Source organism: Panthera onca, chromosome D3 (assembly GCF_046562875.1).
Source record: "Panthera onca isolate mPanOnc1 chromosome D3, mPanOnc1 haplotype 2, whole genome shotgun sequence".
NCBI lineage: Eukaryota > Metazoa > Chordata > Mammalia > Carnivora > Felidae > Panthera > Panthera onca.
Window position 1 is genome coordinate 61,847,244 of NC_138350.1, and position 16,533 is coordinate 61,863,776.

Below are 16,533 nucleotides of genomic sequence, written 5' to 3' on the forward strand. Positions count from 1 at the left end.
TGGACCTTTAAATAAAATGTTTGAAAATTGTTTTTCTCTAAAAATCGTAGATGATTAGTCTCTAGCCAAGTCCATCTGTTATCCTGATAGTTGTGTACGGTTTCTGTTATGTATAGGAACGTGTCAAATGTGAAGGTGACATTACTATCCATTTTTTAAAAGACTTTTAAAATATTTTATTTTTGTAGAGAAATATTAGGTTCATCGTGATATTAATAGGAAGATACAGAGAGTTCCCATATACCCTCTGCCCCCATATCTGTGTAGCCTCCCCCATTATCAGCATCCTCTACCAGAGTGGTACATTTGTTTTAATTGATGAATCTGTATTGACACATCATAATCACCCAAAGTTCATAGTTTTCCACAGGGTTCACTTCTGGGGTTGTATATTCAGTGGACTTGGACAAACGTATAATGACCTTTATCCATCATTATAGTATTGTACAGAGTAGCCTCACTGCCCTAGAAGTTCTCTGTTCCACCTATTGATTCCTCTTCCTCCGCAAACCTGAAGCAACCAGTTATCTTTCTATTGTCTCCATAGTTTTACCTTTTCCAGATGTCATATAGTTGGAATCATATAGTATGCACGCTGTGTAGTTTTTTTCAGGTTGGCTTTCTCATTTAATAATGTGCACTTCAGGTTCCTCCACATCTTTTTATGGCTTGATAGCTCTTTTCTTTTTAGTACTGAGTAATTTTACATTGTGTGAACATACCACATTTATTTATTTATCTATGAAGGACGTTTTAGTTCTTCTAAATATTAGCAATTATGAATTAAGCTGCTATAAACATCCATATGCAGACTTTTGCGTGGACATATTTTCAACTCCTTTGGGTGAATACCAAGGAGTACATTTCCTGGATTTTATGGTAAGAGTATGTATATTTTTTTATTTTATTAAGTTTATTTATTTGGAGAGAGAGAGAGAGGGAAAGAGAGAATCCCAAGCAAGCTTCATGCTATCAGTGCAGTGCCCAATGCAGGGCTTGAACTCATAAACCATGAGATCATCACCTGCGCCAAAATCAAGAGCCAAACCCTTAACTGAGCCACCCAAGTGCTCCAGATTATGTTTAATTTGTAAGAAACTGCCACACTGTCTTCTAAAGTGGCTGTACTATTTTACATTCCCCGTGTAGCAACCAATTTCCAGCAGTGAATGAGACTTCCTGTTCCATTTCTGCATTTTCTTCCTGTTCCATTTCTTCCTGTTCTTTATCTGCATGTGGTGTTGTAGGGTTTTACAGATTTTGGCCATTCTAATAGGTGTTAAGTGGTATCTTGTTTTTTTTTGTTTGTTTGTTTTTCTTTCTTTCTTTTTTTTTTTTTTTTTTTTTAAAGAGAACAAGCACCAACAATCTCAAGCAGGCTCCACGCCCAGCACAGAGCCTGGTTCGGTGGCTCATTTTCATGACTTTGAGATCATGAGGTGAGCTGAAATCAAGAGTCAGACACTTAACGGACTGAGCCACCTAGGTGCCCCAAGTGGTATCTTGTTTTAACTTGCATTTCCTTGATGACATATTGATAATTTGCCATCTATGTGTTTTCTTTGATGAGTTGTCTGTTAAGGTTCTTTGGCACATTTTTCTTGATTAAGTTGCTTATTTTCTTACTGAATTTTAGGAGTTCTTTGTATATTTTTCAAAACAGTCCTTTATCAGGTCTTTTGCAAATATTTTCTCCTAATCTGTGGCTTAGTTTCTCATTCTCTTGACAGTGTCTTTCACAGAGCAGAAGTTTTTCTAATTTTAATGAAGTCCAGCTTGTCAGTGATCTCTTTCATGGATTGTGCCTTTGTATTGCATTTAAAAAAAATCACCTCCATACCCAAGTTCATCTAGTTTTCTCCTATGTTATCTCCTAGGAATTTTATAATTTTGCATTTCGCATTTAGGTGTATAATCCATTCTAATTTAATTTTTGTGTGTAAGTTCTGTGTCTAGATGCATTTTTTTGCATGTAGATGTTCAACTTGTTCCATCACCATTTGTTGAGAAGACTGTCTTTGCTCCATTATGTTGTCCCTGTTCCTTTGCCAAAGATCATATGTCTGTCTTTATGGAGTCTAGTTCTGGGTTCTGGGTTTTGCTTACATGATTTATTCATCTATTCTTTTGCCAAAACCAAACTGTCTTGATTACTGTAGCTTTATATTAATCTTGAAGTTGGGTAGTGTCAGTCCTTCAATTTTGTTTTTCTTCAGTATTATGTTGGCTATTCTTGGTCTTTTGCCACTCCATATAAACTTTAGAATCAGTTGACATCTACAAAATGTCCTGCTGTAATTTTGACTGGGATTATATTGATTCTATAGATCAAGTTGGGAGATACTGAATATCTCTCCATTTATTTAGTTCTTGGATTTTGTTCCACAGATTTTTGTAAGTTTCTTCATGTAGATCATGTTTTGTTCGATTTATACCAGTCTCATTTTTGGGGTGCTGATGTAAATGATACTGTGTTTTTAATTTCAAATTTGACTTATTATTGGTATGTAGGAAAGGGATTGACTTTCATATATTAACCTTGAATCATGCAACTTTACTATATAATTGCTTATTAGTTCCTGGAGTTTTTTTGATCTTTCTTTATTTTCTACATAGATAATCATGTCATGTGCAGATAAAGACAGTTTCATTTCTTTCTTTGAAATTCTTATGCCATTTATTTCCTTTTTAATGTCTTATTGCACTTTTCCCCACCATTATGTTGGTGATCATTACCATTTTTATTCTCCTTTCTGTGAAATCTATGTTAAAATTTTCTTCATTGTATTTGTTCTGCAGCTCACCAAAGCTCATCGACAAGGACACATGGTGAAAGTAGACTGGTTGGACAGATTGACATTTAGAGAAATAGAAATGATAAATGAGGTGGGTTGTATCCCTCGTTTTTTGCATTTTGTTTTCTTACAAAATATTTTTTCCATATTTCTAACTCAAACTTTGTTTTTTTTTAACTTTATCTTATTATGAGAGAGCATGTGCATGTGTGCATGAATGGGGGAGGGGCAGAGAGACAGGAAGATAGAATCCTAAGCATGCTCTGTGCTGCCAGCATGGAGTTCGACCTGGGGCTTGATCCCAGGAACCATGAGATGGTGACCTCAGCTTAAGTGACTGAGCCACCAGGCAGCCCTCTAAGTCAAACTTTTTGAGAAGCATTGTTTATTGACAGATAACTTACAAATGTGAGAGCATTGAGGATAACCTGTAGTTGTGAGTTCTATGGTAATAATTGGGAAATTTGAGATACCTGTTTTTCTTTAATTTTAATGTTCTCTCAAACCATGAAGTAGGTATAAGGTATCCTTAGTGTACTGAGTATTATACAAGTGAAGCCTGTGTTAAACTTGATGCCTCTCTTGGGTGTTCTCTTTCTCCATTTGGCAGCATATATTTATGTTCAATTCAGTATTGGATTCTTTCAACCCAGTGCTACCTGTTTATTTCAGTAATCTTAAGTCATTGTTAGTAATTCTCCCCAGTTAAGATACTGTGTGTATTATGTACTATGTACAGCACTCTGCACCCTTTGTAAAGTTACATGGTTCAAAGTAATTTGTTTGTTTTTTAATCTTGTTTACTGGCCCAAAATATGTTTAATTAAAAGATGGCTTCCGTGAAACTCCGAAAGTTAGAACAAAATTTTCTTTTCTTTTTTATATATTTGCACTGACACACTACATGTTTGGCCTAACATTCTGTGTCTGGGTAATAGAACAATTATTTTAATCACATTAGGAGAGAGGAATTTCAATTTTTGTGATATGCCTAATTTACTGTGATTACCACAGGGCATAACTGACTTATTTTATATTCTGTGAATGTTTTTTTTAGCAGGTTGAAAGAGAGAAAATTTTTTTTTTTTTAACGTTTTATTTATTTTTGAGACTGAGAGAGACAGAGCATGAGCAGGGGAGGGTCAGAGAGAGAGGGAGACACAGAATCCAAAACGGGCTCCAGGCTCTGAGCTGTCAGCACAGAGCCCAACGCGGGGCTCGAACTCACGGACCGTGAGATCATGACCTGAGCTGAAGTCGGCCGCTTAACCGATTGAGCCACCAGGCGCCCCGAAAGAGAGAAATTTTTAATTTACAATGAACACTTATAAAAGTTAAATTCTACTATAGTTTATTTTAAAAAAAAAAGAGTGTTTTGTTTAACAATACTTACATTCAGTATGAATAAACTGGGCATCTTTTCTAAATTTATTCATAATACATTTTCATACTGAAACTGAAAGAAAAATTTATTTTTTGAATTTTTATAATAGTTACATTCCTAAAATAGTTAAATCAAAGTGTTTTCATTTTTCTGTTCTTCAACTTAGATACCCTTGAGTGTAGAAGAAGCTGTGTCACAGCTTACTTTGTCCAGCCTTACTCACCTTCCCTTCTTTAAAAGATAGGACAGCATTGCCATTACCATAATTAGACTATTATATGCTTCATAAAGCTGAACAATTTAAGTGACTTCTTTAGACCTTTATGATTTTATACATACAGATTTAATACCATTTTTAAAACTGGGTTAAGACTTATCACCCTTTTAGACTTCATTTTATTTTCACTTTATTATTGTCCTAGTGTTTGCTTTTTCCTTAAGAGGACACATTTATACATGCAATATTTTTTTATGTTGGCGAAAAGTAACTATTTCCCAGTATATTTAAAGTATATTGATAAAAATGTATAAATGATTGCCAGTTATCTTAAGACCATTTGTGAATTGTGAATAACTTGTAAAGGTTGTATCTGGGAAGCTCAAATAGCTTCTGTCTTTAATTATATACTTTACTTAATTTACATACTTAGACATATGGTTTAAGGATAAACAGTTATTTGCTTAAATTAGAAGTACAAAACATCTTTATTTCTGAAATAAAATAGTTTTCATGAAAATGTATATAAAATACCTTCCAAGATTTTATATAATATAATCCAAACTAGGATAAACCAGAAATGTCATTGACTTTGAGGAGGGAGTTATAGGAGAATAGTAGACACTACTTTATAAAACAATGGTGCTATATAAAATAAAATAGCAGTACTGTATAAAACAGTGTGTTTATAATAATACAATAAAAATTTACTACATTTTAAGTTGTACTTGATAGGTCATGTATTACTGAATTGGAAATAATGATGTATTACTGATCCTTTAAGGGAATGTTGAAGATCATTATTTTTCATAAAAATCTTTTTTTTTTTTAGAGTGAAAAACGAAGTTCTAATTTCATGTACTTGATGGTTGAGTTTCGATGTGTCAAGTGTGATGATAAGGAATATGGTATTGTTTATTATGAAAAGGTATTTGTCTTGGAACTGTTTATAGTCTCTGAAGTAGAGGGGAGGGGAAACATTAAAAAAAATTACTGTTGTACCTGCTGAGATGAATTATTTGGTTGCAGGATAGCAGCAGACAGCTGTCAGCCGCAGCTGTTTGTGTATACACAAATCAGATCATATAGCTACAACAAGATTACAAAAACCGATCATTCATGTAATGGAGTTCTGGGTTCCAGAATTCAATAAATATGCAACAGATTAAAAACTTTTTGATTAATTGTTTTGTAAATTGACAAGTAGGACATTAAAGCAATAGCTTTGTTAACAATTGATATTCATTTGAAAAATAAAAAGAATAATTTTTTAAGTGATAAGGTGTTGAAAATTAAGGGTATACTTCTTATTTGAGTAAGCATATATAATGTGTTGGAATTGTATATGTGATCCTAACATAAGTATGCTTATGAAAGCCGTTCTAAATATGTATTTTTTATATATAATTAATGCAGAATTAAGAAAACTATGTTATCTGACTGAGTGATAACAAGTACGCACTTATGGATTTGTTCTGGTCTGCTCATTATGCAGAAGAAAGTACTGTATATTTGATATGTAGCTAGATGAAAAATATCTGTGCCTTTAATGCTTGTTGAAGGGTCTTAATTTAAGCACTATAGAAATGATTGCATGCATAGTTCAGAACTATGTAAACCAGGTATTATTGTGGAAATACTTAGGTGCTTAAATCATCGTGGGTGAGGACAGACTTTTTGATACATGGCATAATAGAATAATATTTCTTCTAGTATATAGTTATATGCAGTATATTTGTTTATTAGAGGCAGCACTTCTAAATTATATTTACGCTCTAGTGTTATTTATTAAAGCTGTCTCAGTGATTTTTGAAAATATACATCTTTTTATAACTATAAATTATTTGAAAGATCTTTTTGTAATGGAGTTTTAAGGTTTATATAGTTCATTTATGATCATTTTTTTGGTACTTTTCAAGTTAACATATATCTTTTTCTCTTAGGCTTGTACCCCTTCTCTTTAATAAAAGGTTAGGAAAAGTTAACTTGTTTCAGCTTTTTATTTTATAAATGATAGTCTTTGGTAAAAAGACATTAGGAAGGTAGACTATTTAACATTGTTTATTAATTCATTAGAAAAACTGCATTAAAAACAGTGGGAAATACAGATGAGTGAAATTATTTTGTCACTAATACACTTAATAAACTCACATTTTACATTTAATACTATATATCATATAATTTAAAGCATTATTTCCTGCCTATGTGGAGTTTATATTGCAAAAACATGATAATGGAAATGGTACTTTCAAACATAAGAGATGTGAAGAATCTTTTGAGAGACAGCTTTGATAATAGATGAAATAATAACAGAACAAAAATTAGAAGAATTTCAAGTATTTTTGAAAAGGTTCTTGACCCCTTTCTACTGCTTCTTGAAAATTGCTCATAAATTAATGCCTGTCTACCTACCCTGTCATATTTCCACTTAGTGTAAAGATTGCTGGGCCAGTGTATTGAATCTAATGGAAATAGACTTTCTTGTCACCTGTCTTTTGTGACAGATAGCCTTAGTGAAGATTACTTGTCACAGTTGGGCTGATAAATGTGTCTTCTGGTATTGTGACTGAGAACCAGCCTGTTAAACAACGGCTGTGGGAATTTGTGGTTTTCTGTAAGACTCAATTATTGAACTAAAGTCAAGTCACAGTACTTCCCCTATTTCAGTCTCTCCTGGTTTTGTGCACATTATCTAACAAAGGAAATACTAGCATTTGGAAATTGACAGAAAAACTTGATCCAAGATGTACAGTTAGGAAGAAATGAATTTTGCCCTTAATTAGTTTAGCTTTTCCCACTATGTACACAGTGACATTTATTATGCTGAATTACCTCTCTTGCCTGATTTGGATAAAAATAAAAGCCAATACTCTTCAAAAATGATAATACCAACAAAATAAGGCAGCTTTATTTCTTAAGAATTGATGGATTGATTCTTTTTATTCAAGTTTGCATTGCATTGAGGAGGTGTCCCTCTAAGAAGCAATGCTGCTGAGTCTCTGTGTATAAAGTTCAGCAACATTAACTCCAGACCTAAAATTTGACTTCTTTGAATGGAACTTTATTGTGATAATTTGAAAAGTTACCAACATCTACTCAGTAGTTTTTGTAAATAATGCAATACATCCCTTGTGCATTTTATTCATATTTATACTTATTATATTTTAATTATACTTTGTGGTTTCTTGTTTTAAGTTGGAAAATGAGGACATACTAATTTTGACCCATTATCATTATAAACAGTTAAAAAAACAAAAACAATCTACTAATTTCTATATCTAATATATCTAAAAACTGTAACAACTTTTTGTTAGATTTTATTTTTCCCAAAGTATTTCCTCAGCAACAACAGGTAAAAAATGGATATGTATTTTAAAATACAGTTGAAAGAAGATACTTTTTTTTAAAAGGGAGGAATGATGTTCATTAAATAGAATTAAAATACATAGGATGTGCATTATCATGTATTGTTTTTTACTATTTGGTTAAATTTTATCTGTTTTTTAACTTACTACACTGTAACCCAGGATGGTGATGAGTCATCTCCAATTTTAACAAGCTTTGAGATAGTGAAGGTTCCTGATCCTCAGATGTCTATGGTGAGTTATTGCCAAATTTCTTATGAAAGTGTGTTTCTCCACAGTGATTATGACTTGGATCCACACATACACTTTCTTTTAAAAAAGTATGTAACTAACTCAGACACCTAAAAGTAATTCATAAGTCCATTTTAGCTATCTGGAGTCAAGTTCAGTGAACTTTTACAGTACCAACACCTAAAAATAAGGTCAGGAGAGTATAGTATTGGGGAACCATTTTATTTGATTATTGGAAGAGTTAGGGAATGTAGTCTTGAGAACTTAGGGAACAGGTATTTGAAAGGTTGTCGTCATGTGGAAGGGGAGTTTGTTTATACTGGAATGAAACTGTAGGCTCAATGGACAATTATAGGGAGACTGATTTTGTTGGAAAATATGGAAGATTGTTGTAGCTACAAGAACTTTTTTATTTGGATCATGGTGACTTGGATGATTTTGAGAGATACCTACATATGGAAGTTTGAGATGATAGCACTTTCAGTGATAGGAAACAGGAAGAATTCTTACTTTGTACCAGAGGATTAATTAGATGACTTTAAATTTAGAAAGTTTCAGGCAAAAAATACTTTTAGTATCATAATAGATACCATGATATTCACACTTAAAACTCCTTTACATCACTCTGAACCATCTTATTGTTATTTTTTTTACCTTTCTAATTGGATTAGTTACCTTCCTAATCAGACCAAAGTGGATTAAAAGTGGCATATTAGAAGATAAAAACATGATGATAGAGGTAAATACACATCATTAAAGCAGGAAGTAATAACTGATGGCCCAACACCAAAGGAAGAGATGGCAGAAAAAAAGCATAAAAATTAGGGAAAAAAAGGTCACTTGCAAATCTTTTAGAAACAAACATCCTGAATTCCTTCACAGTCCCTATGCATAGTATAATAAGTTCGAGTTAATATGTCTAAAATTGAAACTGAATTTTCATTATAAGATGATATTTTTTTATTCTGGATATTTGAAACACATGAATGGACATATTTTATGCTTACCTTCAAAGTGACCAACAGTAAAAAAGATTTTTGGGGGCACTTGGGTGGCTCAGTCCACGGGGCACCCTGTGTCGGGCTCTGTGCTGACAGCTCAGAGCCTGGAGCCTGCTTCAGATTCTGTGTCTCCTCCTCTCTGCCCCTCCCCTGCTCATGCTGTCTCCCCCTGTCTCTCAATAGTAAATAAACATTTAAAAAAAATGTAAGAAAAAAAAAACGTTTTTTATACCAGGACCTTAGTTAGTTAGCACTGTTACTCCTACCAAAAAGTCCAGTAAATGAGATGTTTGTATTTTTAGTGTATTCTTTTCTAAAGATGATACTCATCAAGAGTTAATAGCTTTAGGGTGCCTGGGTGGCTAAGTTGAGTGTCCAAAATCGGCCCAGCATCACAGTCTTGTGGTTCCTGGGTTCTAGCTCCACATCTGGCTTGCTGCTGTCAGCATGGAGCCTGCTTTGGATCTCCTGTCTAGCTTTTCTCTCTGCCCCTCTCCCGCTTGCACTCTCTCTCAAAAATAAATAAAGCTTAAAAAAAAAAAAAAGAATTATAGCTTTAACATTATGGATACTGTAATTAAAACAAAACAAAACAGGGGCACCTGGGTGACTCAGTCGTTTAAGCGTCTGACTTTGGCTCAGGTCATGATCTTACTGGTGAGTTCCAGCCCCACATCAGGCACTGTGCTGACAGATGAGAGCCTGGAGGTTGCTTTACATTCTGTCTCCCTCTCTCTCTGCCTCTCTCTGGCTTGAGCTCTTTCTCTCTCTCTCAAAAATAAATAAATATTAAAAAAAAATTAAAAACAATTAAAAAAAGTTTTAAATGCAAGTGGGCAAACACTAAAAAGATAGAAAGAAATCCAAAACTAAAACAAAAAACCAAAACTACTCTCCTTATCCCCTGTGCTCAAAAATTTAGTTCAGTTTGTAGTCATGATTATTTACCAAATAGAGGACTATATTTTAACAACAACAACAACAAAAAAACCCCAGCTATTATACTACTGAATCAGAGAATAAAGCACTATAAAACTTCTGTAATTATAAGCACATGCACTAGCACGTGTACGTACACAGACACAGATAGACTGATAGAACAGCAGAAAAAGCCCAGAAATAGATCCAAGTACATATGCAAATTAGTATATGATACTTAGTGGCATTTCATTACTGGAACATAGTCGTGGGGAACTGGTTAGCCATTTATAGAAAGATAAAATCAGACCCGTACCTCACATCATACATTTCGAAAAAGATTAAGTCAGATCCATACTTCACATCATACGTAGAGAAAAATTCCAAATAGATCAGGGATTTAAGTATTAAAATGAAACCTTACTAGTACTTTACTGTCAGTGTAGGGAAAGCTTTGTAATCATGTTATGACTCAAAATCTAGAGACTGTAAAAGAAATGATTGATAAATGTGACTACGTTAAAACAATCATATGGCAAAACACTGTAACAAAGTCAAAAGACAAGTGACAAACTGGAAGAAACTCTTTTTGACCTACATCACAGACAAAGGGATGAGTATCTAATGTATTGAGGATTCTTAAAAACTGAAGTAATAAAGGACCAGAAACCCAATTGGAAATTAGGAAAAAGATATGAACAGATAATCCACACATGCAAAATAAAAATAAAATAAAAAAATCCCTTAAGCAAAGACAGTATGTTGAAAACTAATGGCTTTGGCTATAGTTAAAATAGTCCATACCAAGTATACATATGTATGTTCAAGCATTATGGTCACCATTCCTTCCATCAGTCACTGCTGGCAGATGTCCCAGGGTCATTAGTAGCTCATAGGAAGAGGGAATGCTTTAGTCTGGGTTGTCAGGGAAGATTTTAGAGTAAAGGTGATACCCGAGTGGGTATGAAAGCCTTGAATATATGAAGAACGAGGGGGTATAATGAGATATTTTAAGAAGCTGGAACGGTATGTGCATATTATGGCACTAGTGAAGCATAAGGCATATTTAGTTTCCCTATCTCAATATGGTGATATTTAAAAGAAACATACACAGGGGATGAAAGTTGTAACAAGAATAAAATGTTAATTATTTTAAAATGGTTTTAAGTAAGCAACTACTTACTTTTATATTTCTAATTGGCTATTGAAACTTCCTTTTGATGAAGTTTACATTATTGATTAATTTTATAAATAATTTATAGGAGAATTTAGTTGAGAGCAAACATCACAAGCTTGCCCGGAGTTTAAGAAGTGGACCTTCTGACCATGATCTCAAACCTAACGCTGCCACAAGAGATCAACTAAATGTAAGAGAATTTATGGACTAATAATATAAAAATAATGAAATGTGTAATTTAGTTGCAATTGATGTGATAACCACTTCATTTGAAAGTGATTCAGGTGCATGTGTTTTCCAGGGTAATGAAATCTGCGTAATTTCAACAATTTTGCATTTTCTGTATGTTTTTTGAAATCAATTTTGGGGCTTTAAGAAAATATATTAATCCTGGAGACAGAGAGACAAATAGTATATACTTTCTTGATATAGTGGTCTGGCCACCATATAGAAACTGGCCCCAAGGTACATTGCCTGAGGGAAAGTCTTGGTGTGCAGATATGCATTGTTGTGTGCTTTGACTTGACAGGGAAAATGTTCATTATTTATTTCCTTTTTCCTTTTGGAAAGAAAGGGGGATTTTGTTATTTTGATATGGTGTATTTTTGGTTGAATTAAATGAGCTCTGTAGTTACAGATTTCTATATGGAGTGTGACTTATTACATCGTTTTTTTCTGTCCCTGCACTCTAATAATATCCTTTTTTGGACTGAGAAGTACAGCAAGTTTAAGCCTTACTCTGCTTCATGTACATTTCTCTACTTCTGTAATATTCTATTATAGAAATATTTAAATAAATGAAAAATTTTAAATGAAATGGAAATACATAGGAAGAATATATTTAACCAACGTAGTTCTTTTTTTCTTTGTTGTAGATTATTGTGAGTTATCCACCAACCAAGCAACTTACATATGAAGAACAAGATCTTGTTTGGAAGTTTAGATATTATCTCACTAATCAAGAAAAAGTGAGTATCTTGAATATTTTCGTATATCAGATTTATTTGCAAAATTTGTTACTAATGAACAGGAGAGGTAAAACTGCCATGGAAATAAAATGTTATTGTCAAAATAAAAACATGCTATAGAGCAATATATATGATATTTCATTTTTTAAATATTACAAAGGGCATATACACAAAGATACATGTACCAGTTTGTTGCTGCATAGATTATGTATAGGTGCATAGTTTGAATGGGTTAAATCAGAGAGACTTGGGTTCACTTTTGGTACCACTACTTATTCTTACTAGGTAAGGTGAGGAGAATTGCTTTGGAAGCTTGGTTTCCTCATTTTTCTGGTGATGACAATCCTTGGTAGGTGAGGTAATACTGGTGAATAACCTGGCCAAGTACCTGGCACATAGTAGATGCAGAGTAAATGTTTCACCTCTGTCTTCATGGTTCTCACCTCTTTGAACTTGGATGACTACCAAACTATTTATGTTATTAAAAGGAATATAGAACTTTGGAGGAGATGTGGCTGGAGAGGGAGTATGAGAAATGTAATTTGAAATGCATAAGTTGAGTCATAGAGTGGGATCCATCTTGGCATGTGGAATAGAGGCAAGGTCAGAACCAGACATTTGCTTTTCTTAATGAAACCATGGAGTTACTAAGTTTCTGGAGAGAATTAGGATAAAGTAGTCAGCACTAGATTACAGTCTAGGGACTTGGTTCTGAGTCTTACTGTTGCCACTAGGAAGCTTTTTGAGTACTGGCAAATCACTTCCACCTGTCTGAATTTTAGTTTCTCATATTTAATATGAGTTGATTAAATGTGAACTTCAAGTCTCTTTTAGTTCTTAAAATAGTCTGTAAATTCTTAGAACATAGGTTCAAGGGCTAACTCTTAAGATATAAGAATAATAACCAGTATCTGTTAATCAGCCACAGTATGCCAGGGATCTTTTAAATCCCACAACAACCCCAGAATGTTGGTGTGATCATGAGTGTTCTATATATGAGGAAGCTTGAGTCTTAAAGACATTAAGGAACCTGTGCAAGAAGCACAAAGCTCTTATACCATCTTGATGTGCTCACATCTGTGAATTAGAAGAGAACTTAGTGGATTTTAGAGAAAATATTTGCAACATCACGTACATGCCTCAGCAGGAATTATGAAATGTGTTGGGCACAAAACATAGCAGCATCAGGAAAATTAATATCTGTCAGAAAGCTATTACATAATTATATGAGAATGAATGAATATGTTTTACAATCTCATGAGACAGTCTTTAGCTACTTTAACTTGTTTTTCTGAAACAATTTTATTTCTTTTCATTTCTAAAGTAAAGGTAAAAATTCAATTGCAGCTCATCTTAAACTTTCCAGCTTTACTTCTTTATCTTTTATTGATGCCTTGGGAAATTCTTTGTAGATGAATTATATTAACTCTCCTTTACATCCTTAACAAGAGTGAAAGAAGAATTTTAAATTTCCTATAGCTTTGAGTGTTATTCTCTTCATGACTGCAAAAAAGGAAATATTCATCAATAAAAACTTAGGTTGTGATTCTGGGTTTCATAAAAAAATTGAGTTAGTACATGATACTCTGTTAAATGAAGAAAAACCTTGGTCACAGAAATTGCATCTTGAATGTAGAAGAGTGTTTGCTAAAACACACAGCAAGATATTGAATTAAACCTGTTAGAATGTATGGGTTCAAGAAGCATAGAAAAGATTTACAGAGCAGAACTGCCTTAGATAGAAACACTTGCAAGAAAAATTGTTTGTTTAAACAAGTAGTCACTTCCCACCGAAATTCAATTACTTCCAGATATGTGCAAAAGAAATAAAATGCTCAAGTGATATAAAGTATATGACAAGTTTCATTTAACTAGTTGATTTCAAGTTTTTGAAATGTGGGTGATGAAACTTCAGTTCTCAGGACACATTATAGGATTCTTATGATCACTAGAGTAGAACAAACAATATTTCTTAATGTTTGGGAAGCGCTTTTCAGTAGACCAGATATATATATTGGCTTTCAAGTGACCAGAGGAATTATTCACACAGCCACATTTGTGTCTTTGTAATAATTTAAAATGGGTTTTGTAGAAAACAAATACTCTTGTACTCCTGTCCCTTAATTTACTTACACAAAGAAGTTCTTTCCGTGTCAGTTTCTCTGAAACTGATTTAGGTTATTTGGCATTGGGCCCTGAAGCTGAAAAGATTTGGTGGAGAGAAAGCAGTGGTCAAAAATTGGTGGAAATTAGTTCTTACAAACTTACATTTCTTATTTACTTTTTAATTAAATTTGGTCTTTCCACCTATTTTTTTCTAAATGACCTGTCTTAAGTATTTTGGATGAAAACCTTCTACTCTGGATGTGATGTTGCACCTACGAAGTTCACAGTAATCACTTTCTAGCAAAACCAGTGAAATTCAGGAAGATTTTAAAAATTTGTGGTCCATACTATGTAGAACTATTTCTACATAGTATGGAAAGTGGCTTATTATTATGAAATCCAAAATGTGAATATTGTAACTTTTCAAAACCAATAAATGGTAAATGGCTTCTTATAAAAATGTTAATTGAAAATAACTTTCTTAATGCCTTTCTGTTATCTTTGGGGGAAAAAAAGCATAGGAACTGTCACACAGTGGAGGTAATAGTGATGCACTGAATGTTCATATGAGGCTTTTCCTGAAGTAGCTGTTGGGACCGTAACATCAGGACAATAATCATATTTGTGCTGTCAAGAAGTCGATGAGGAGCAGAAATGAATTCACTTTAGCAAGCAAAGTTACCACTTTGGCCTAGTAATATTTAGACTCTAGGCTTTGAGATACCATTTCTCTGTCTTCATATAAATTAAAACTGTTTTTAGGGAAAGGATATTTATACAGACTCAAAATGGGGAAACATAAGCATGTAAATTGATTAAAGGTTATTCTCCAAATAAACATTTAAGTAATTACTATAATAGATATGTAGAGTATAGCAAGATCAGTGTGCTATGATATGAAGAAAATTTCACAGAGCAAAAGATTGGTCTTAAAGTTTGAATAAGCTTCAATGATATTTTTTATGTGATGATCATTTTTCATGGAGAAGAAAAGCATGAGTAAGGCAGCATGTTAAGTTCAGAGACAGAAAAATTTGTGTGAATGGTTATGAAATAAACAAGTTGGAGTCAGTTTGAGCCTTGGATTCTAGCTTGGGAGTTGGATTTCACTGGTGATAGGAAACCACTAAAGCAACAGAGTATGTCTTAAGAAGTGATGTTTTAAGGAAGTTGAATCAGGGTGGGTTGGAGCAGATCTGAGAATGAAGGAAGAGATCTAATTAGGAGACTCATGTATGATTTTGAGAGTGATCTTGGAGGGCAGGGGAAGGAGAGGAGAATGTGTAAGATGACTTGGTGACAACTCCCAGGAGTTAGGCTTGAGTGCCTGAAATAATGAAATAGGGCAAATGGAAGGAGCAGGGTGAGCAGATATTTTCAATTTTGAAATTAGAAGCACAACTGTGATACTGTGATCTAATAAGAAATATATACTTGGTTTTTGTTTCTGGCACGGTTTCTAAAGCCCTGGGGATTTCCTGAGTGGTAGGGATGGGGGTGGTGTCTTTTTGTTATTCATAATAAGCCCCTTTCAGCCATACCTGAGTTTATGCTAATGAGGTGATTCTTGCAAGATGGAGCTGGTTGCTAGAGGAACCAACCAGATGAATATGATTAGAAGGTTGGAATTTTCAACCCCACCCCATGACTTCTGGGAGAGGGACTAGGCATTGCATTAATCAACACTGGCCAGAATAAATCAAACCTATGTAATGGAACCTTCATGAAAACCTATAACGACAAGGTCTGTAGAGCTTCTGGGTTGGTGAATGCATTCATGTGACAGGAGAGTGGCACATCCAAACCTCTATAGGGACAGAACCACCTCTGCTTGGGACCCTTCCAGACCTGTCCAATGTACCTTTTCATCTGGTTATTCATTTTGTATCCTTTGTAAAAAACCAGTAGTAATAAGTAAAGTATTTCTGAGTTTTGTGAGCTGTTATAGCAAATTACTGAGCCTGAGGAAGGTGTTATTGGTAACTTCTGATTTGTAGCCAAGTCACACACAAGTGTGGGCAACCTGGGGATCCAAAATTTGTAATTGGCTCTAAAACAGGAAGCAGTTTTGGGAGACTGACCCTTTAACCTGTGGAATCTTCAGTAACTCCAGGTAGTTTCAGAATTGAACTAGATTTTGGGACATCTAGTTGGTGTTCTCAGAGAATTAAGCAATTGTTTGGTGTGGAAAATGACACATTTGTTGTCAGAAGTGTCCTGAGTAGAGGAATAGATTTCCCTTTAGCAACAAATTAGAAATTTCCCATAACTTAGTTGGTAGAAGTTAAAAATAGAGATATATATGATGAACATAGTTTTTTTCAGCTCTGAAGTGATTGTGAATGTGATTCTAAGAATAGGAGATAATGGT

The 16,533-nt window shown here is 33.8% G+C and overlaps 1 protein-coding gene across 1 annotated transcript in view; it reads left to right on the top strand.

The window, feature by feature from the left end:
* The window catches only part of PIK3C3 (phosphatidylinositol 3-kinase catalytic subunit type 3), a 145,479-nt gene that overhangs the window by 40,060 nt on the left and 88,886 nt on the right, over positions 1–16,533 (top strand). Inside the window, exons 5-9 of the mRNA XM_060613717.2 lie at positions 2,800–2,886; positions 5,229–5,324; positions 7,924–7,995; positions 11,174–11,278; positions 11,964–12,056. Coding sequence (XP_060469700.1) covers positions 2,800–2,886; positions 5,229–5,324; positions 7,924–7,995; positions 11,174–11,278; positions 11,964–12,056 — 453 coding nt within the window. The remainder of the gene's footprint in view (positions 1–2,799; positions 2,887–5,228; positions 5,325–7,923; positions 7,996–11,173; positions 11,279–11,963; positions 12,057–16,533) is intronic.